At 32.7% G+C, this 24,153-nt stretch overlaps 1 protein-coding gene across 1 annotated transcript; it reads left to right on the forward strand.

The window, feature by feature from the left end:
• The first annotated feature begins 782 nt into the window (after positions 1 to 782).
• On the forward strand, positions 783 to 17,214 carry LOC124366755 ((3R)-3-hydroxyacyl-CoA dehydrogenase-like). The gene is made up of 7 exons (XM_046823356.1): positions 783 to 920; positions 4,396 to 4,512; positions 7,142 to 7,332; positions 11,881 to 12,057; positions 13,782 to 13,876; positions 15,553 to 15,680; positions 16,998 to 17,214. The coding sequence occupies exons 1-7, from the start codon at positions 881 to 883 to the stop codon at positions 17,087 to 17,089; spliced, it is 840 nt and encodes a 279-aa protein (XP_046679312.1). The 5' UTR covers positions 783 to 880; the 3' UTR covers positions 17,090 to 17,214.
• Positions 17,215 to 24,153: the final 6,939 nt, after the last annotated feature.

Below are 24,153 nucleotides of genomic sequence, written 5' to 3' on the forward strand. Positions count from 1 at the left end.
GCTTGCATATGATTACAAATTTGTTAGTATTGTTTATTGTGTAATTAATAGTTTTTTAACTATGAGGAAATATTAATATACCTTCAGTGAAAGTCACTGGACTCGTAGCCACTAAAAGCCCCACCGGCCCAGGCATCATTCCCTCTCGGAACTACTTTCCACATTACTCTAAGAGGATGTCTACTTAGGCTAACAGAGGATTCCTACAGTATCAGGCCATCGGTTGAGTAACACTGGGACTGTATTACTGTTATTCTAACTTATAGGTTTCAGTCCCCCCCACATCATAATCAGAGACAGTATTCCAAGTCTGTCTGTAAGACCATTTCCAGAAAAATGGTGTCCGGCGAGGATTGAAATATGGCAAGCTCAATTCTCCTTTTGTTTTCTCACCGTCTGCAGAAGAAGAGCGTGTGGTTGATGTCGTTGTGCTTTGCATCCTCATCTTAAACAAGTACGATTGAAACTTTTCATGACCTGAGGAACTGGGTCAGATAAAAATTTACCTCCACATTTTTTTGGCCCACTTATTATCTCAGGTCTCTAATCAGTCTGGCCACCCACAGTCCTCTGCTCTCTAGCAGCCATCGTTTCTACCAGTCCCTGTTCTCAATGTTGTGTTCTCAAGTCTCAGTACGATATACCACCCGCTTCCTTTCAAAGTGATCAGATCGATTTCGATGGCCCCACCCACCACGAGAACGGCTGGTTCGGAGAAAAGTACCCACTCTCGATCCGGAGTGCCCCTTTTCTCCCTACGTACATTTTGGGTGGTGGGAGAAGAATTTGAGATAGTACAAGATGATATAAGCCCTTAGAGCTGTTTACAATCATTGGCTTATCAAAAACTTGAACAGAAAGTACCAGACAGCTCAGTGACATGGCAACGTTTACCTCAAGTGATATTGCTTTCGTGACAGGTGAGAAGTGGCTTGATGTGATCAATTTCCTGTTTTGATCGCAAAGATGTATAAAGCAGTAAAATTATGAATTCAAATGTATAATTTCTCATATTGTTAAAAATAATTTCATTAAATACAGCAAAATATTTATTCACACATTTAAGTAAGTTTGTAGATATGAATAAATTATTATTAAAATTATGTAATTTTTAAACAAAACAGTACAAGTGTACTGATAAGTAATGTTTATTGATAAGTTATTCTATTTCTTATTTATCAGTTAGTTCTTATATAATCCCCATAGATGTTGGTACCAACTAATAGTTGGACACGTTTATCCATCATATCCACAAAAATACATACTGAGCAATATTTATAAAGTTTATATTACATAAATCCCTTTAAAGTAACCTGGGTCCGAAATTTGCAATTTATGCACATTTCTAAATGGATCTCTCTGCGTTCTTTCAATTTTTGAGGAGTCGTTTTGGATTATTATTTACATACAATTACTGAAGCTTACATTAAAATTAGATGGAAACAAACTACTTCTCACCGTTCAAACAACTCTCTTCCATAGTTTAAAATTATTTTCCTATATTACTTATTTCAATTTTATGTATTATGGAAAAAATTGGTGGGCCGACACGTATTTTTAGTTTTTTTCAAACACTTGGCGTGCATTTCAAATATTAAATTTGTCTAATATGTTCTCGTAGGAGATGCATTAGGTTTTAAAGTAAAATGTTCTATCTGTTTGTATTGTTTAATATTATATTATTAATATTCTTAAACATATTTCTATATTCCTCTAGTATTTATAAAAAAGTTGAACTGTCCGTAATAAAATCCGCATTATCGCACCACTGTTCTACTATCCTGGTTATCAACTAATAGAAATCTTAAAATTAAAATTCTGTACTCGGAACAAGTACCAGTTTTAATTCTGGAATCATATTTATGTTTACTTCAAAATGGTCTGAGGATAATGAATATAAATTTTACATAAGTACAAACTGTTTGTTTCTTCGTACGTTATTGGGCATTTTTACATTTGTCTTGTGGATAACCATGAGGGATTGACATATGAGATTTCAACATTTTTGGTGGATTGGTGGGTAAGAATTTGTCTGAACATTGTATTAGGCCATCGATATGAGATTATTTTTATATAGAAAAGATAGAATTCTTTGATGATCTTATTCCTCCATGGGACATAGCTGAGCATTAGCGAAACCTATAAATTAGTGTAATATCTCGTCAATGAGTTGAAATTGTCATTTGAAATTTATGTATTTTATGTTTGCTAGGTTAGTGCTAGGTTCTGTTTGTGTGTTTGTTTTCTGCTGGATATTTCATTAACGAATTTAGCTATGGACCTGAAGTTTTAAATGCGACTTCAGAAAATCCTGTTATATTTTACGTAGTGTTGCATACAGGCCTTGTTCTTATATGTATTCGACGTAAGGTTTACATTCAATAAACCTCCATTAAGTGCAGTAAAAGCACCTAACACCACCAAATTAAGTCCTATGCCTTAAAGAGATGTCTTAATTTCTGAAAGTAATTCCACAAAGTTATTTTGATTGATCATCATATTAAGATGTTTTATATATCGGATGAACTAAAAACAGTCACTCATCCGGAAATTATGGAGGAGCTACTAGCATTAGTATGGGTCTCGGCTTAAGAAGCGATTCAATCGTCCTGAGAATTAAATTACGACAACAGAACAGGCAATTAGTCTGGAAAAGTCTTTAATGTAAACAATCTTGCGTGTATAAAGCAAATTAAAAAATTTTTGGTGATTAACTGTAATGAAAGGGTACTTGAAAGTGTATGCAAGCAATACCGTTTAGTAGTAAAAATTGAGCTTACTAGTTATTATGTTTGAACAGCGGTATTGTATTTAAGTTAAACACAAATATTCTACTCTATTCAGATATATAAAAGGTTATAATATTGTAATGTAATGTTATATTAATATGTCTTTAAACCGATTTGTACTATTTAATATGTTCTCAATCAATATGTGTTTAATTACGATACAAATTTAATTGAACATTTCCATAATATAATTTTAAATAGCCAAATGAAATCGGATTGGTGGTATAAGGAATTGCGTAAAAGAAACTAACGATCTCAGGCAAGGGATTCTTTTATCTAAGGCCACGTTGTTGTGCGTTATCATAGTCATTTGTAAAGACACGTATCTTATCGTTCAGAAGATTATAATAATTTGAAGAATTCTTATTTACGAGGGGAATTTTATAGAGTAATATTTACGTTTGCGCACTTATACATATACTTTTTTTTGGACGTGGTATAAGGTTTTTTATGATCTCGAAAGTTGTATTTAGATGTGAAATAGTTCCACATAAATCGTAATTTTTACTTAAATTGTAAACATTTAAAATGATTTTTAAATAAATAAACAGTAATTGTAATATCAATAAAAATGTTCAAATGTGGAAACCGTATGAACAAAAAACAGCGGTAGAACTTTGTTATTTTCAACTTTATGAAACAATCTAGACTTTAGAATTAACCAAATCCTAGATTACTATTTTGATGTGTTAAAAAAAATGCATTGTATAATGGAGTTTCTTTAATAATCTCCTTTAAATGACGTATAGAAATGTTGCATATTTACTATATTAGTAAATACACTTCATTTTCATAGTTTTTATTTAAGGCAAAACGGTAATCTGATATTTTGTCGGATCAAAACTATAAAGTACTTTCATAAATCAGATCTTACTTTTTTACACACTTTGAATGAAGATTGTAAGCGATTGTAAAATACAACAAGCAATATATTTTGAAAAAAAAAAAAATATAAAAGGATAATTCTTCTGGAATACGTGCATGGAAACCAATAAAACATTATTTAAGATTGAGAGTTATTTTTACCTTATTCTAATTCTTTCACTATGTAAACCAGGAAAACATTATTTAAGATTTAGGGTTATTTTTCGTTCATTTTATTTTTTTCACTTAGTTTGAGAATATAAAAACCCATAATCGCATTTAGTCCTAAAATAACCTTTACGCTAAACGAATTCCCATGGAATGACATGCTCTATCATCAAAACTCGATTTTCCTATATATAATTGAAGCCCTATGCAAAATTTCAAGCCCATAGAACAGTTAGTTCTCGAGATATTGTCCGGGCAGACAGATAACAGACATAAAAGACTTTTTCCGGCCCCTCCATTTATAGGTTTCACGAACGTTCAGCCAATAAGCTAAGGCATTTTAAAATTCGCTGCGAACCTCCATGAATAAGTAAAGTTTGATTTATGGGAGAAGACAAACATTGAAACAATATTCAGATTAGCAATTACTTCATATAGGTAGCCCAGATGAAGTAGATAAATGTTTCTGTGTGCTATTAGAATGACATGACTGGATTGAAATGGTTCAGTGTACACTAAAGTCAGTTTAATATTTGCATTGTATTTAATTATAGTAGCTATCGAATCTGTGTAGGGGCCGGGAGCGGTATAGGACGTGCCACTTGTCAGCTGTTGGCCAAGGAAGGAGCTACAGTCGTGGCGGCGGATATCAACAAGAAAGGTGCAGATGAAACTGTCCTTGGCCTTGCAGGTGAAGTATTTCCCATGCAAATACTACTAACTTAATTTCTATGTAAGTGTAATCAGTAAAACACAAATATTATTTTATGCAATCTACTAACAGAAATAACGACTTTGCCATCTAAAACGATATAATTTATTCTCGATAACATTGAACAACGGTAAAGAAAATAATTAAAATTTTTACTCCGCAACAAACATATGTTAAAATTTAAATTTGTTACCGGTACGATTTTTAATAACAAGATAATAATAGATTGTTTTACAGTATCTAAACCTAGAGTAATTTTTAAACTATAATTATAATTGTTAACTAAATTTCGAAAAATGTCCTGCCAAAATTATGTATAAATGAAGCCTCATACAAGATTTTACATCTATAGGTCACTTTGTTTTGAGGTATCATTTTGGACAGACGGATAGACATGAAAGTTTTTCAGCTTAGCAAGTTATGTTCCTTTTTTATTAGTTTAACGAGTCCCCGGTAAGGTTCCTTCTTACCCCAAGCTGTCACAACCACACTGGGGAGCGACAATATCGTGATTCAAGATTGTGTTAAACAATAATTAAGACTAACATTGCGTCAGGTGTTCTGTGCACGCTGAGTTCTCAATATCTCCCTGAGTAGACTTATCAGAGTGTTTGAGTCTTTTGTAAGTAGAGAATTGACGCGGCACACTTTGATTACCTCTCCCACATTCCAAACAAGTCAAAATTTACTATTAACAATGCCTAATATATCTTAAAGAGGATAATAATAGTCGTATGTTTGGAATTTGTATGGTTTAGTTCCGACCAAACTAAAAGTTTAACCCTAATTAAACCAAAAATATATTGAAAAATTGAATGATTAAAAGACATTTATTTGTAACTCAAAAAATAATAAAGATCATTTGATAAAAATTTAAAAGAAACGTTTTAAACGTTTGTAGTGGTTTAGTTATAATGTTTATCTCTACAGTTCTTGAGATATGGGCGGTAAAGTAGATAGTGACCTCGGCCAAGGTCGCCCCGCCTTCCCAGGTTATCGACCGCACTGACGAGCTACAACAGGGTATTTCATGATCACCATGGTCCTTTAAAAAAAGCAAAAAATAAAATTACGTAAAATACGTCAGGCTTCAACGCATGCTCAATCCTATTGGCTTCTGGACTACATTGACTACTGGCCTGTGCGAGATTGTCATCAAGCAGAGGAAGGGGAAAGTTTGTACAATTCACAGTACAGAGTTTGTAAAAGGTCGATGGTACTGATACAAGTTATACGGTCAGAAACAGGATTTGAACATGCGCTATTTAACTCAGATCCGAATTCTCACCGGTCAGCCTACTAAATATCACTTTATTTATCAATTTCAAAATTTGAATGAAATTAACCTAACCTATTTTACTTCTTGAAAAGTCCGTGCAAAAGAACGAGTACTTTACGAGTATTATTTTCATATAATATATGGGTTCAAATTTAAACTTAATTCTCCATATTATGTTCATCCTCAAATTATCGAGAGCCTTAAAATAAAATTTATTTGGAAATTAATATTTTATATTATAGTTAACACTTGAAACAAGCGAATGAAATCAGGGCGAAGAGGGCGAAGGTTCTAATAAGAAAGTTTAAATACCTGAGTTTGAAAATTTACCAAAAACCAACCAGTAGAGCTGCAATAGCTGGCAATGTAGTAAAATTTTGCTTGTCCTATTTTGCGATTTGACTTAAAAAGTAAATTATTTACACAACAATAACATCCAATGTTTATAACAGTAACAATGAAAACCTGTTGTTTGTTTGGAGTATTGCAGTGGCTATTGGCAGTCCGTCCCCCCTTCGACTACCCCAGCCGACTCATCAACAGGTGGCCAGCGCTCAACAAGCTTATGAACCCATTATGTTTTCTATTGAAGTGTAGACAGAACCAATAATCATCTAGGCTTAGCCTGTCCAGTTTTAGCTAGAAATCCTTTACACAGATTACATCACTTTCTCTTACTACAATATAACTTTTCCGTACAAATATAACTTTTCATCGTTTTAGTAGATATCACCAATATACATTTTTATAGCACTTTCAAGATAATAAAAGTTCCTAAAATAACCCAATTAGTTTTCAATATGCATAATTTTAACAATTAGCTGTATTAATTCAGGATAATGAGATGTTAATCATCTTTTATAACAGTTATCAATGATTTAAATTTGAATAATTAAATTTACCCAATTCTCCACAAATTTACCAATTCCCAATCCTGAATGTAATTAAAACTACCTATGGGAGGTTTAAAAATCCAGATCTCAGTAATTATCCGCTTATATTATATATAGGCAAGTTTCCTCGATCATTGCAGAGTTAATCACCCTTTATACCATGTTTTTGTCGTAAGACAGAGCTGAGCTTAATTAAATTCTGGTTTTAAGCATTACAATACCTACAACTGCTACTGAGAGCTGTGGTTAGATATCATTATTAGTTCTCTATTAATGTATGTAACAATTTTATGGAATAACTCATTATTTCATTTATAAACTTAGTTACCTTTAAAAATAAAAAATAATTTAAATTTCGAGCTTTATTTGTATATTAAAATAAACGCAGAAATTCTTTCTTCACAAATGTTTCTCCAATTTTTGTGCGACTCTCCAGGTAAAAACCACATGAGCATCCGGCTGGACGTGACCAAGAAGGACGATGTGGCCAAGGCAATCTCTGAAGTGATCGCCAAGTACTCTTCACCGCCCAACATAGCCGTTAACTGTGCTGGGCTGATATTGTGCGAGCCTCTGTTGGACCTCACCGAAGAAACTTACAACAAACTGTCTGACGTCAACGTCAAGGTAAGTCATGTGAGAAAATACAACAGCGAACTTTCATTATAGTTATAGGTTAATCTGTTAATCTGATTGAAAGGATAAAAGGATTTCGGACATTTACCATCGTTACAAAAGGAATACCCCGTCGTTTCGAGGATTGGAATCTATCCTCTTTGACGTAGGTATAAATACATATAAAAGTAAAGAATAGAAAGAAGGGAAAGAAAAGGATTTAAACATACCCGACAGGTGCTTGGAACCCAGTCCAGACGTCACTGCATAGGATGCGAGTCCCAAGAACAAGTCACAAGTTTCCGAAATACTGTTATCCTTTCAAACTTTCCATCGCCAATAACAAACTTTAAACAAGAAACAACCGTTTGTCTGTAAAGGGATTATCGCAACGATTTAAATTCCTGTTTTATAAAAACTTATTAATAAAGATGTAACACTTTTTCGTGTAAAATATAAATTAAAAACTCATTTAAATGTCTGGTTTCGATTTAACGTCTGAAACCAGAACACATTATTTAGTTAAAATATTGAAAGAAACTGTAGGAATTACTGTGTCAGTAAAACATTAATTAGTTTAAACTTACATAGCTAACCATTGTCTAGTTTGGTTTAATTATTTAGTTAAAACCACCTTTTTTATAACTACCATTTACATTTATTTTATATTAATATACAAACTTAAACTGAGTAAAACAGACATATTTAGCTGAAAATATTTATTATTAAAATATTGGGGATTTGAAATTATCAGGCATATCAAAACGTAATAGAAGGAAAAAGTTAATTAAGGGATCTATCACAATCAACAACCAAATTGTTTATTTTTAATAAATATTTCAATAAAAATTCGTTATGAATTTAAACTGTTCATTCACTATTCTAAACTGTTGACATACATAATTTTGAACTGTTGCTACACACTATTTTAATCTGTTTAAACAGGTGACAAACAACATTACTGTTGTCATACACTATTTTAAACTGTTGACATACATGATTTTGAACTGTTGCTACACACTATTTTAATCTGTTTAAACAGGTGACAAACAACATTACTGTTGTCATACACTATTTTAAACTGTTGACATACATAATTTTGAACTGTTGCTACACACTATTTTAATCTGTTTAAAACAGGTGACAAACAACATTACTGTTGTCACACACTATTTTAAACTGTTGACATACGCTATTAGAACTAACATCTGCCTGTAGAATAATGCTACCATGATGACTAAAGACAGTTAATGAAACATACTGTACTATATAGGTACCAATAGCATAATGTAAGTTAAACTGCTGTCATACACTGATTTAAACTGTTAACATACAACTTTATTTCGATATCGTTCAGGGATTGCTGATATAAATTGTATATTATGTACTCCCAGTTAGAAGTAAACCATTAAAATCCTTATGCGCCACGCGTTTCACACGATTGTGGCACTGTCAAACGCACGCTGAAATAAATACACAATGTGTGTTTGTATATAAGTACACTGAGTTCTTTATTTATTGAGTGTGCGTTTGACAATGGCGTTATTTCAGTAAGTAGGAAGTACTTTTTATTTTGTTTAAGTAAAATTTATTATCGTACATTTATTACCAAGAACTGCGTTCTTTGTAATCGCACAGTTACGTACATGTACAACATAGATAAGAGTATAAAAGTCATAGTATATTGTACCCAGGTTATTCCAGAATAACAAGTAACGTTTAATCTTAACTCCTTAACTTAATAGTATTAGAATTATAATTCCATAATTATGTACGTTGTTTTTTTTTTCATATTACACATAACTCATATTTCTGGTAGCAAATACTTTTCTACAACGTATATTTAGGTGGTATTTTAATTTATAAATAATATAGCCTGAACTGAAAAACTTATTAAAAATAAACAACGTTTGCAATAGCTGCCTGATTAAATAAGATTTCCAAGATTGTAGGCAATAGTTCAGTTATTATAATTAATATACTTTGTTCTGGTAGAGTCACGGTTGCAGTATGGACTTCTTATTTGGGGCTCGGCATCTCATTTAGAAATGCATTTAAAGAGCACAGAATTTTTATTTTCCCATCTTTGCATATCTACGAGACCATCATCTACGCCAGGTATCGTTGTGCAAATGTACTAGATGGAGCCGCTATACATGACCACAACACGCGGGCCCGAGTAGACCTGCGACAAACCCAACATCGCTCAGCTCTGGCGGTTGGACTGCCTCAAAACTCAGGAGCTAGGTTTTTTTCTTTGTAAACTCCCCAGTCACTTAAAAAATATAACAGAAAAATCTATTAAAAAAAAACTAAAAGAATACGTAATAGAGGTTTGTTTTTAACTCAGTTAAGGAGTATCCAGCCTATACTGTATTGAATTAATCGTTTTTATTGGTTTTATTATTTAATTAAGGTTTAATGTTTATTGTTTTTGACATTAATAAAATTATTGAATTCTTTTATTGTAGTTTACAATAATGTACAACTGACGTTTGTCATACGTGTAATGCGAGTACATGTCTACGACAACAAAACGATTGAATTTGAAAGTTGAAGTAGTCTACAAATTTACATTTTCACTCCAGATCGTCCGTCTCATTGAAAATGCTGAAGAATAATAGTTATAATAGTTACGTGCACGCATACTAAATTTTAGAATCCAAATTTATTGAGGTCCAAGCTCTCTTGTCATAGCTCGAATAAATGGGAGCAACATTGATCCCCGAAATGCTTGAAAACACTTCGCCCTCTACAATACGTGCTTCATTGTTTTCGCTTGGGATTTTCCCAGTTCTCGTCTCGCCCGTCTCACGTATTTTATTATTCAAAACTATTCAAGCTGCCAGTGAAATTTTCACACTTTCCTTAAAACCGAATAAAAAAGAAAAGCTAAAATTTTGTAGAGAGTTAATTTATGATCACATTTATCAAAGCACATATTTTTAACAAAAGAATAATAATAAGTAAATAATTGAAGGGAACTAAAATTAAAACATTTGAATAATTTTGCATATTTACATCATCAGAGCAAGTAATGCTGTAATAAATTAAAAAAAATAAATACTATGGTATTAACCTAAAAGCTCCTGGTGAGACGCGTAATTTAGCTGCAAAATCACTGTGCGGTTAGTATTGCCCTCGCAAAAATTTCTTGAGCTAAACGCGCACTTATCAGTTCTGGTGCCATGCAATAAACTTATTTACAATATATGCTCGTTAAAATTATAGCAAATCTTACGAAATGAACCAAAATTGGGTAATGCGCACGGAGTTTCGTTCGTGACGAATTATCTTTCAAAGATGTAATACAAGGAAACGAGTAGTTATCAGATAAAAAAATATCAAGACTGGACCAAAGAAATTAAGTTAAAGTTACTTTCAGTTTGGATTTCTCTACAGCTTATGCTAAATAATGTTTAAGAGATTCATTTAAATTTTAAAGATATCTTATGTACAGAATTCAATTAAGTATATGGAATATTGCAAATAAATCATGTGCTAAGCCACGGGTAATTGCTAGTGGTTTATATTGCACTGCTTGTTATCAATTTCTAAAAAATCATTGTTTTACATAAAAACATTCAGCCGGAAATAGCGTTTAAATGTTTTGGATATTACAACATACTTTTATAAGAAGGCATGCGAACATATTCTGTGCCAACTTTGCTTTGGTTTACAATCTATTCTTGGGCACTATGCCCACTAACGACTATGATACATTTCTCAAATTGCCTTTTCACAGAATCGCTGGCCTTAATACTAACTTAAGACTAGATGAAGATTAAAAAAAGTAATATTTTTTATAAATTCAAAATAAAATAATTAAATAATATTGTAAATATTATTTTTATATACTTTCGCTTTCAATCAACCATCATTAGACCCAATTACAAAATGGTTGTTATATCCAGTCATGTGGGTATGATGAAAAGGTCTCACAAACATTAAGTGGACAATATTATTGTCATATTTGACTTTATATTAACAAAGAAATAAGTAGAACCTGTAAACAGCATGTAAAATGTAGTACCAGATGCTCGACAGGAATTAAATTAGTTTTATTAGGCCTAATTATAAAAATGTATACACATTGAAATAAGGTAACTCAGCGTCTTAACTCGAACACAAAACCATTTAATAATAAACATAGTAAATGAAATCTAATATTTTAAGGCTTTAACATATTTATCAAATTACATGTATAATGTAAACAATGAACCAACGTTAATGTTATAGAAAAAGATTTTAGAGCTCATGCACATAATGGTTTTAATGATTCTTGAATCCGTGTAGCCTACATCCCATTACAGAGAACGTTCTTTTCGCGAAAGTTCAGATTTTCCACATCCAAAATTGTCTCTATTTATGGTCAAAGCAAGTTTTTCTAATTTCTAAACCTATTAAGTACAGTGTAATTGATGACAACGCCATGAAAAGCTACAATAACACTCTTCCTCTAATGGTCATAAAACCTATTCCATCTTCAAAATCCCTTTAAACTCTTCTTTTTTCCATTTCCGCACAGAAATTATGGTAACATTTCTGTCAATGTCTCAGGGAACCTTCTGGGTGACCCAAGCAGTGATCAGGGAATTGGTGGCCGCACAGAAGAAGGGAGCTATCGTTAATATCGCCAGCATCGCCAAGTCCGGGTACGCCTTGACAACTCTCTATGGGGCCAACAAAGCAGCGGTGGAGACTTTCAGCCTTGCTGCCGGGGAGGGAATTCGGCCCGTGAGTTCCAAGAATATATGTCTAGTCGTTTAAATGCTAGGGCGGAACTCTTTCCTTCGCTTAATAGTATCCTAAGTATAAAGTCACTTGCTATTTTTTTAATTTACTAACTGAATTAAAATTCAATAACAGCTTGGAAAAATTACGTACCAAGGAATAAAGAAAAGTACTAAAGTAGGAAGAACGCTCTTCAGATGTGCTATTATGGTAATAGATAATCTATACACTCTAATCTGTAGCTGTTGTACATCACTCGGGGAAATTGTCAAGATGTATGTAATAAATACTTTAAATGTCTTGACCCAGTAAAAACATGATGGATTAATCAAACTGTTGTTCCTCATGGTTAAATAACGAACATTAACAGTTACATAACAGTAGTTTGTATATGGAGAGCAGACCACTTAAAACTCCATTGTTTTAGTTTTTTCGTTTTTAGCCTGAAATGTCCTCCGTAGAATGATATACAACATGAATATATTATGGTAAGTTAGCTTAAAGCAAAATTTTCTTACGTCTTTCACGCATACTTCAGCACCAACAACCAAGAATTATTGAGCTAAGCAACCGAGCGTGCGTTTCTCTTACACCAATGCTAGTATTTGTTTTTTTACAGTACTATTTCCATTTTGTAATACTTTACGATCAGCATTATTTTAGAGGTATTGAACATCACAGCTCATGCATGAGTGGTAAATTTTGATAGCTGTATTTTTTCGTGTTTAAAGTTTTGTTGTTGTTTGTTTTTACAAGAAGCAAATCATTATTATTCAGTGAGAATTTGACGTGTAAGTACTATATAACAACTGGATAGGTAATAGATAACAGGAGAAGTAATGTCAAAATTCTGTCAATTTAAAGGGAGATTAAGCAAAGATCATGGGCCTAAATGTATTGCCAACTATTCCAGCAGCGCGATGGTAAAAATGTTTGAACGTTGAGAAGAAAATAATGAATATTACTTGGGGGTTGGAGACTGCAAAGTCTATGAAACTGTAAATGAACTAAAACTCTATGGGCACGATTTTTAAATTGAAAAGATTGAGTGTGTGGGCCACGTCCAAAAGCAGATGGGCAAACGCCTGAGGACTTTCAAACACAAAAACTCTAAAAGAGTTCTTAACGGTGAGAAGAATTTAGTTGGTAAAGAGAGATTGACTGAGAGTGCTATTGATACTATACAAATTTATTATACCTTATTATAGCCTGGCAATAAGTAGGAATGGCAGAAAAGGCATCCAAGCTATGAAGACTGCAATATGGTCCGAGGATTTTCACCTGTTTTCAACTGTTGACAAAGCCTCTGCATGCAATGTGTCCAAAACATGCTAACACGCGGTGTAAGTACCAAAAGCAGTTCTTGAAAAGGTTGAATACAAACATGCAGAGCACACCCACCTATAATCAACTGTTCTGTAAGAAATAAAACCAATTTTTATGGACCTCGCTAATCCTATCCTCCTCGCCAAGTGAGCCCATGGGGGAACTTAAAACATTACGGGATCTCTGAACAATGTAATATGGAGCCGTATCCCCAAAAAATTATTTCTTAGGCTCTCAACATCAGTGCAGTTAGGTGTGTATGATGCTATTGTAGCATATACACAATAAGTTACAATCGTGCTACATCGTGTGTATCGGCGATGGAAGTGTTAGATAACCGCAGAGTGGTAAGAGCGAACAAGACACTGGAAGAAGTTCAAAAGAAGTGTGTGTGTGTGTAGAAAGTAAGCTTAAAAAGAAGACAGTTGCAAGATGAGTGTGAAGCTGAGGAAGATTTTGAAACCCAGCCTACTCACCTGGGCACTACTAACCAGTTGTAGGTGTTTGCATCTGCTTTCGGACACTTTAATTTTTTATTTACATAACCTAAGCTATATGTAAGCAACCATTACACATTTAAAATTAAAATAGCTGCATATTCAGGCCATTTAAATACATTTAGATATCAGAGGTACTGAAAAAACATAGGCCTAGCATCTTTTTTGTATATTTCACTATTTCAGTTTTTAGGAATCTTGCAGAATATGCAGAACGGGAAAAGCCTTAGAGGAGCTTTACACGAGGTATATCAGAAGAAAAGACAAAGCTAAAGATAACAATAATTAATGAATATGCAATAGAGAAAACTTTAGGCAGTATGGTTTACTTACTTGTTCGTAACACCTTTTTAAGTGTTACTTTTTCAACATTTTATTTCCACAACTGTAATTTTTAGTGTATATGTACTTTAGTGCATATGTACGAATTAGTGTAATTATCTAAGTAATCCGTTATTAGTACAGGCATGAAGTTCTTTACACATATTCAGGGTATCACAAAAAACTTTGTAACAGAGGTTAGTAAAAATATTACTTACAAAAAACAAAATGTTTAATTTGATTGTTTAGGCTTTTTAACATCATAAAATAAAGTCTATTTTACAAAATCTTCTGGTGTAAAGATGTATAAAGGGTCAATGTCAATACATACACAGTTTCAATCCTGTATATTTTACAGTTTTTGAGTAATAGATATATAATTTAACATGGCGGAGATAAGGATATTAAAAGTGGCCTGCTCCCCGTAAATAAGACTATGTTTATTTAGGGCAAGCATTGCATAACGTGCCTACAGTAGTATGTTTAAGTTACGTCCTTCCTTAGAAAGTGCAACGAAAACTTGCGCAAAACTTGGCAGAAATATAGTAACACTTATGATGAAAATTATAAGAGTTGTGTATTTTTAAGTATTCTACATGTATATTAATACACCTATAACACGCAGTATCGAAGAATGAGAACGTGATGAGAGAGATAACCCACAGATGGACGAAAGGACTGAACATTTAGATTTTTCATTTTCCTTTCACCAAAAAGAATATATATTTCGTTTCAAGTCTGCAGGAGTTTTCTATCAAAAATCGTATAGACTGAAAGGCGGACAGATAGACGTACAGACAGACGGACTGTCCTTTGACCTTTTAATCTCTACCAAGGGTTCTTCCTTGCCCCAAGATGAATCCATGTTCTATGTTTAAAATCAAAGTTTAGGGGTCCAAGGAAGAACCCTGTTAATTTCTTGGTCGTAAGGTCAAAGCACAGTCCTTTCTCAAGTCTGACGGCCTTTTTGTATATGTGTGCTGACATTACTCTTTGAAGAAAAGTCCTTGAGACTTGAAGGTTGGCCCATAAATTTCTCTTGGGCCAATGAACTGTTATTATGATTTTAGGGTCAAAACGTTAAAGGGAGTCCGGCCTTCCGTATTTCAGTCTGTGCGCTACTTCTTTCATCACTGTCTGTCGGGTAGTTCGATACTCCGTAATATCGGTATAAATTTTAATATATGGTTATTTTCTTTGAACTTAAAAGTTGACGTCAACTATACAGTTATTGCTAATGCCTCGTTAATAGGCTAAGTTCCTGCATATATATATATATATATATATATATATATATATATATATATATATATATATATATATATATATATATGTTACATTTGCAATGTTGCAGACAAGGGATCCGGGTTAACACAATCTCGCCAGGCTTCACTGACACACCGATGATGGTTCCTTTTCCGGAAGAATTCAAAAAGATATATATCAATGATAATCCTTTGAAACGGCCCGCCAAGCCAGAAGGTAAGTTTTAAATCAAATTCTATCTTACTAATTCTATATTAGTTAGACTATCAAGTATAACATTAGGTAAACGTTCCTATTAAACTAGCCTGAATTTAAAATTACATAATTTTAAAAATACACTGAAAAACCGTTCTCTGTCATATCGGGACCGGTCTAAGACGTCGGACTTAGGATCAGAGTTAAATATAGCGCGGGTTCAAATCCTGACTGTGACCATAGCACTTTTGATCAAACAGCGACTTGTATTGACTCTCCTCCTTATTCTGTTTGATATATCTTCGCACAGGGCAGTGGCTCGTGGGGATGAGGAGACTAAGGCTTAATGGCGGATATGCCTCTCCTTGTTTTTTAAAGAAAAAGGAGCCTTTAAGTAAAGTAACTTTAAGTAAAGTTCTGTTGTAATGGGTGTCTGAGTGTATTGGGATTTCCACTCCAGCGTGGAGACGCTATGGCCTTGACCTGTTCCTAGACCCTCTGGATGATAAATCTGTTGTTTTACATTGCGCGGTGTTTGTGCACATCTTACGTGCCTAGCCTATCTATGATTAGTAAATTGTACGTCACCGAGTCGTATATAGAATATTATTTCGGGGGGGGGGAGGGAGGGGCTGACACTGGATGGTTTATGGACACTAAAATACTCTCCTAAATAGGGGTTTTACAATCGCAGGTACCAGGTGGTTATGAACATAATTCAATAATTACAGGATCTTTTTCCGCGTGAAACCCCACTTCACTATATTGCTATTTTCCTTAGCAATATACTAAATTGAGAATTGGGCAGTATGTTTTAAGTCACAAGCTATTTAATAATATAAAATTTTATTTTAAGATGATTAGCTACCTTGAAGTGGTCTAAATTTCTTAAAGTATATATTTAGTAAGCTATCAGAAAGATTAGGTAGACAAAACGATTAAAGTTGGAATGGGAAACAATAATCTACGAGAATACTAGAGATTTTCAGAGATTAAATTTTAGCAGCCTGTTATTCATTTTAAATTTTCATTTCAAATGCTCAATAAATATTTGTACATTTAAATTAAAAAATCGTTAAACTCGAGCACATGTTGTGCTAGTTTAAATATACATTGATCTTAATACTTTTAAATGTGGGTCCTGATTAAAACAAAATCACTGGTAACTGTTATTGCATAATAGAGTGAGTGAAATTATTTGAATTTCAACCGAAGATTATTTAAAAAATAAACGAAATTAATTAATATAAGTCAATTGTGATAAAATTCATGTGGATTATTGTTGAGAGTATTTCACTCTTGACCCGATACTACTTTTTTCTTCTTTCTATGTTACAGAAATTGCCGAGACGATCTGTTTTCTAGTGAGTGAGAAAAGCGCCTATGTAAACGCAACCTCTATGTTTGTCCATGGAGGATGTATTTGCTAGAGAAGAGCATATCTTGGTTTTCCAGGGTTTTATACTAAACGACCGCACATACATATCTGACTGGCACCACTAATATAATTTCTGTGTAAATATAATGAAATAATATTAATAAATAAAAAAAGTATTGTCGTGTTATTATTTTAATATTGTAGCCATAATACGTGATAAACTATTTTGTTTGATTAATTCCAAACTTTGAATACAGCACTAGTCGTACTGTTTATCTTGGATTGTGCAAGTTAGATTATTTAGTTACGTATAAGTTAAAGGATGTCTTATTTTAATCAAGTGAAATTAGGGCTAAGAAGGCTTTCGTGGAGGGAGGATTAAAAGACCCGAAACACGACCAATGATCTGGCAGTCGGACTGCTTACAAGGACAGAATCGCTGAGCGGTACCCCATCTAAGAAGCAACCAGGCTCGCCGTTCCTTGATTTGGTTATCTTGCAATAATCACCGTATCCACTAGACCACGCCACTGCTTGTACTACCACTTCCACTTTGATGGCTTATTTAGTTTTCCAACTGACAACGTTTATGCAACTCTACAAATTCTGTTGGCAATATGACATACACCTTATACTAACTTAAAATTTGGCTTATAGTTAGTGTTAGTGAACTGGCGGAAAATTCCTCTGGATTTTTTCAGATTAAATAGATAAGAAAATACCTTTCGATATTTACAAAGTTTTAAGAAAGAAAGTTTACGCCAAATTATTGAAGCAATGAAAAGAACAAACAAGTGTGTATTAAATAAATAATGTAGATTGAGTGGCAGGAAACACTGTGATAACGGTGATTGATGCTCAACGATCGAAACGACTTTGTGAACACGCGCCTGTAAGTGCAATACCTTGTTCAGTAGACTGGATCTGGTTGATGGGAGACAAATCTCCTCAGGTGAGAAACTAATCGAGTGCATAATTAATATCAGTTAATGAAACAGAGTGTAATAAAGATAATCTTATAGTTATTAGAAATAAAAAAATTTGAATTTAACAGGAGTATAAAACCCTCAAATTTACATTATATTACAAAAACACTAGAGATTGGAATTAAATTATGCAAATTTACTTGCATAGGGCGATGAAAAATATTTTTGTTCTTCTCCACCGTGATATATTAAACACATACAGTAGGCTTTTAAAGTTTTGTTGATTACACATTATAAATATAAACATATTTTAAATAGCGGTTAAATTAATTGAAAATATGTTTGTACTGTTATAACACATTGTTTACTCAGCACAGTTGATTACATTTCCAGACTATTTAAAGTTAAATTAATATTCAACTTTAGACACCAAGATGGAATTTTTCGCTACATTACAGACCAGTGGGGTGTAGCATCGAGGGATGTTTGAATTAAGAATAGGCCTATATTCATACCAGGGATCTTAAGAATGTTCATGTACAACTTCGGCACAATCAGTTAAATAGTTTAAGCGTGAAAGCGTAAACTATTCAACTTAAACTAAATGAAGTTTATTATGTATTACACCATATGTCTAGCTAATAGAAAATTATCTTTCTAATACGAGTTAGAAAGTTATCATTAATACGTTTAAGATCCAAAATTGATGATCTTGACCAAAAGAGTTAGCGCATTTCAAAATCCTTTTGGTTTTGAAATCCTTTTAGGTTACTACTGAAAACACAATTTGTGACAATACGGGAGAATTTGCTCTCATATTAAGTTTTTCATGTAAAAGTGTATTATTTTATAGCTTACAACATGGCTGTACTCATCCAAATACTGGATGTTTCAAATTCTGAAGAGCATTTTATGAGTCCTTATAAAACTAAAGTAAATCTAAAACTAAATACGATAGAATGTTAATAGTGCACAATATTATTTAGCTTTCATTACATTATAAACATTGAATGTCTCCTATATGAGAAATGTTATGGCAAGAATTAGCGTGACAATCACTATGGGCACGATCGAAAAAAGTATGCACAGGTTTTTATATAACTTTTCAATTAATATGTTAAATTTAAATTATCATATTAAGGAACGATTTCAGTGCAAGGAAACGTATTGTTAAATGTTTAGAATAAACAAAAGGACAATTTTAATTTTATAATAAATTATTCCATTTTATAAAAAGTTGCTTTGTTATTTGTTGGAAAGATTATATATTTTATGCTAGAAACCTTTTATAAAAACACGTTATTTTTTCAGGACGTTTCACTGGAAAAGCGAGACATCAGAATATCTGAATGATTATTTATTACGAACAGCACGGTTCCGAGAGGTTATTACTTGTATAAGAAGGAGTAATATTGACATTCCCTTCCAGTAAATCTCAATAACTTGTAATGGCGAAGTAAACGGTGAAACGTCACCAATGCTCTCAAAGAAACCGCCTAAGGCGGAGCTTTTCATTCAATATCGTTAGCGGTTCCGTTATTTCAGAGCGCTCCAATATTTATCAAACATTTATTTTTAATTACTAAGGCATGCCGTTACTTACAATTTCTATTTCAGTAAAACTTTCATTTCTGACAGGCTAGAAGCGTAGCAAAGGTTTTCTTTTTCAATTAGTTACTTACAAAACAATGACTGATGAATACTGCTACAATTAATTAAAAAGATGTTATTTCTTGTATTTGTACTCATCTAATTACAGTATAAATTGTAAGGTTGGTAACTATTATTCAGTGATCAATCACTCGACAAGAATTTGATCATTTCTAAGCCTTCAAATATGTTACAGCAATCTATGAACTCGTGGGTACATTGTTAGGGTTTTTATATTTTTGCAGGAGCAACACTCGATACTCATATTAATTAGTTCCGTAAAAGAGAGAGTTGATTGAACAATCTGACCATAATGATAGACGTGAATAATTTATTTCCCTGATTAAGTTCAAACATGCGTGATTTAGTTTTATTTATATCGATTCATAAGCCAACACAAATTTGTGTGATAATTGTGTCTGGGAATTTTATTGCGTTTTGAATACAGTAAAGATAAATACAAAAATAACAGTTTTATTGTATTAACTATATACTAAAAATTGTATTGTTTGTCTTTTCTGTGTTACCAGTGTGTACTGGTCCTTTAATTGATACTTTGTACGTTTTTTTAATCAGTACCACTCAGGCAAATAAATTGTGTGATTAAGAAAAAAAAAATATATGTTGTATAAAGCTTATTAAGGATTTTGAATATAACAGGATTAAATGATATAAGCCTCGATGAAACATATAAAAAACCCTAAAGTGGCAACTTTGAGCGTCTTTTTTTAGCTGCGTAACTATCGTAAACCTAATAATATTATAAATGTGAAAGTGCCTTTATTTGTTTATTTTGTTTCCACGCAAAAAAATTTCAACCGATTGTACTGAAATTGGACATTGAAATGATGAGCCTACGCCGCACTGGTCCGTAAAGCAATTAAAAATCCTATCTAAAGTTGCTTAATTTCATTGGAACAGCATTTTAAATATAATCATCTGTTTTGTGTAAACATTGGTTTATTACATCACAAGCATACGTTTATTTAATTTAACCACCAAATTAAATAATTATATTTATGTTTCGAATGTAATAACTGTGAATTTTCATGTGTAGGAATGTCTAGATACTCAGGACTGGTTGGTTTCCTTAAAATTGTGATTTGACACTAACATGCTTCAACGAGCCATTCTCCGAAAAACAATACTTGGATGCAAATAACAACGAAATCCCTCCGGGATACGCCCCAATGGTCTTTAAAGTAGCGAAACATTCCAAGAAGTCTCTAAAGTTGTAAAATATTAATTAAAAGAGCCTGGTGAATGTAATAAACTGTTCTGTGTCAACATTGGTTTATAACAGCACAAGCACGTGTTTATTTAAGTTTAATACTATTTCCATTTTGTTTACGTTCTTGATTTGAAAGTTCCCTAAGGAGTAACCATTAGTTTTAACGTTTTTAGATTTCAGCGATAACGTAAGTAGACCATAGAAATCTAACTTAAAACATGTCGTAAAATAAAAGATGGCCAACATTTGATTCATAAGACTAAGGTTTGACAAGAAGACCGACTACAGTCGGCAAGAACTATGCTAGTTTAAAAGTTCGCTAGGCACGTAGATAGTGTCATTGTTAATGTACTCTTAACTGTACATTTGTTTTAGCAAATATTCAGAAATAGATATAAAAGACAAAGTTACTATATAACTTGTAATATAGATACATTTAAATACTGTTATAAAACCCATCTTATTTATCGTTTAAGAGAAATAGAATTCTCAGATCTGTGTATGTATATATATCTTTCTTATCGGGAATAGGCAAAATCAACAATGGAACAAAAATTGCAAAGACAGAGTAAATTAGAATGGCCATAAATATTCACTTTTTGACGTATTTTGTGATCGTGGTAACGAGGCAAACTGAATATTGGCGCAGGAAATATAATTCACTCGAACCAGTAGTGGTCTACAAATGCATAGTCACAGTTATAAACTATGATATAGGTGTCAAACGGTCACTCTTACTTATATCGACTTAAAAAATATAATCTGAGAAAGAGTTATTGTTTTATTTTAACCTGTTTTCCCTTTCATATCGACCCACACCAAAACTCGCGTGACTGAAGATCGATTTATTTTTTAAGAAAAATTTCTCTATACATTTCAATAATAAAAGGAGATGTTATATACAATACTGGTTCTAGGTTCCTAGACGGTAGTACGCCATGCCTAGGTTGATCATTTTTTTTATTTTTTTTTATTTATTTTTATTTTACATGCCCCAAAACAGGTAACAACCCAATTACATTGGGGCAGTTCTCTTATTACAATACAATATATTGTGGGTTAAAGTCCCCAACCACATGCAACAAGCAATAAATTTTAAAAGCAATAATAATTGAAACTACTACTTAATAATAATTATACCTACACCTTAATTTTAAGGAATACACACGCATATATATCCTTTATGTAAATAGACATAACTCACTCAAATAATATATAAATACAACAACAAATAAATAACAACAATAAGTAAATAACAACAATAAATAAATGGCCAGAATAAAAAAAATAACAATAACAATATATAAACAACAACAATATGTGAGTATAACATGCATTTGGAATTCACAAATAAATCAATTGTACTTTAGTTAATAATCAACAAACAAGCAACATATTTTAAGTTGTACATTTCAACATGCAGAAAAAAAGCAAAACAATATGTTGTGTAATATATCTATTCTAAAAATTTAACAATTTCATAAATAAATTAATAAATAACAATGTTATACATAATTATTAAGATCTCAGTTTAAGAAGCATTAGACACTTGTTTTTAAAAGTAGAATCCGTTTCGAAAAATATATCTATATCACCTCCACCTGAAAGCATCATATTATGTGATCTCACCATCCGGAGCAGAGGCGAGGACGCGTGCGCCACCGTCCGCACGTGTGGCAGTTCAAACAGTAGCCTGCCTCTACTGTTAAAGCTAGGGACCCTAAAACTTATAACCCCCAGACCCTCAGCGCTGTCCACCCGTCCCTGAACCAGGCCCCTCAAAAACATCTGCTCCATCACATCCCTCCTCAGGCTCAGACTCTCAAACCCAAACAGACTCATCAGCTCTTCATAAGGAATCAAATATGTATAAATATTAAAACATTTATAATAGAGGTAGCGTAAAAATCTTTTTTGAACCCTTTCTATGGCATCTTTGTGTATAACATGAATGGGATTCCATATAATACAAGCCGCCTCCAACCTGGACCTGACCAAGGCCCTATATAATGCAATCAATGTTCTAATATTAGTAAAATTTATTCCTTGCCGAATTATAAACCCCATCATTCGATTTGCAGAAGAAATACATCTAAAAACATGTTCGCTAAAAGACAAATTGCAATCAATGTAAACACCCAAATCCTTTATTGAATCAACCCTTGAAATCAATTTCCCATTTAAATAATAATCTTTATTAATACAATTTTTTGACCTACTGAATGTCATAACATGGCATTTAGAAATATTAAATTCCATTTTATTATCCACTCCCCACTGATAAACATTATCCAAATCCCCTTGTAGTTCATTGGCATCAGATTGATTTGATATTATTTTTAGTAATTTTAAATCATCAGCAAATAATAACGGTTTGGAAAAAGTCACACAATTACACAAATCATTAATCATAATAGTGAACAAACATGGGCCTAAATTTGACCCTTGTGGTATCCCTGACTGAACCTTAAAAGATGACGATACATGACCTTTATACAACACATATTGATTTCTATTAATTAAGTAAGAAACAAAAAAGCGTATTAGACTATCAGAAACCCCATAATAGTGCATTTTCTTTAACAAAATTAAATGATCTACTCTATCAAAGGCCTTGGCCAGGTCAAGGAAGACAGCATCCGTCTGAGTCATCAAATCCAAACCCGAGGAGACGTAATGTGTAAAAGATAACAGATTGGTATTAACCGACCGACCAGGGACGAATCCATGTTGGCTAGAATTTAGAAAACTTTTAAAATGATTATTTAACGGCTTTTGGAGAATAATCTTAGAGCCGGGACTAATTGAATCGCACCTAGATGTCGTAGCTCGGTCTAAAAAACTAAAAAAAGTGCTATGCCTTATTTTGGCACTTTGTGTAATTTTTAATATATTAGTTGTGCCACTAAGTCATTCTACGCGTAAATAATGCTTAACAAACTAACGTAAATCCTTTGCAAAGAACTATAGCATTTGACGATATTAAAATATTATTCAGTACTAAGAATTTTATTATATTAGACCATTAATTATATATACGTAGGCCATAATACTATTTTTTTAAGTAGCTGAACTTGTTCAAACCTGTTGATGCAGACGGATAGAGTAAAGTTAAAGAGAGTATTTAAATATATATCTGAGTTTAGATCATCGAAAACAAAACAATCTAAACTAAACGTCTTAATACGGGTGGTAACTTGTTTTCTGGTTCTTAAGTTCTGTTCAAACCTTTATCTTGTCCTCCTCTTTAGACCAATGAATATAGTCTCGGCTCTTTAACTGATAGATCACGGGTTCAAATCACGGGGA

Source organism: Homalodisca vitripennis, chromosome 7 (assembly GCF_021130785.1).
Source record: "Homalodisca vitripennis isolate AUS2020 chromosome 7, UT_GWSS_2.1, whole genome shotgun sequence".
Classification (NCBI taxonomy): domain Eukaryota; kingdom Metazoa; phylum Arthropoda; class Insecta; order Hemiptera; family Cicadellidae; genus Homalodisca; species Homalodisca vitripennis.

Coding starts and splice junctions, on each gene's coding strand:
- LOC124366755 (XM_046823356.1), top strand. CDS start 881: ATGGCAACGTTTACCTCAAGTGATATTGCTTTCGTGACAG. Junction 7,333..11,880: donor TGTCTGACGTCAACGTCAAG/GTAAGTCATGTG, acceptor TCAATGTCTCAG/GGAACCTTCTGGGTGACCCA. Junction 15,681..16,997: donor ACGGCCCGCCAAGCCAGAAG/GTAAGTTTTAAA, acceptor TCTATGTTACAG/AAATTGCCGAGACGATCTGT.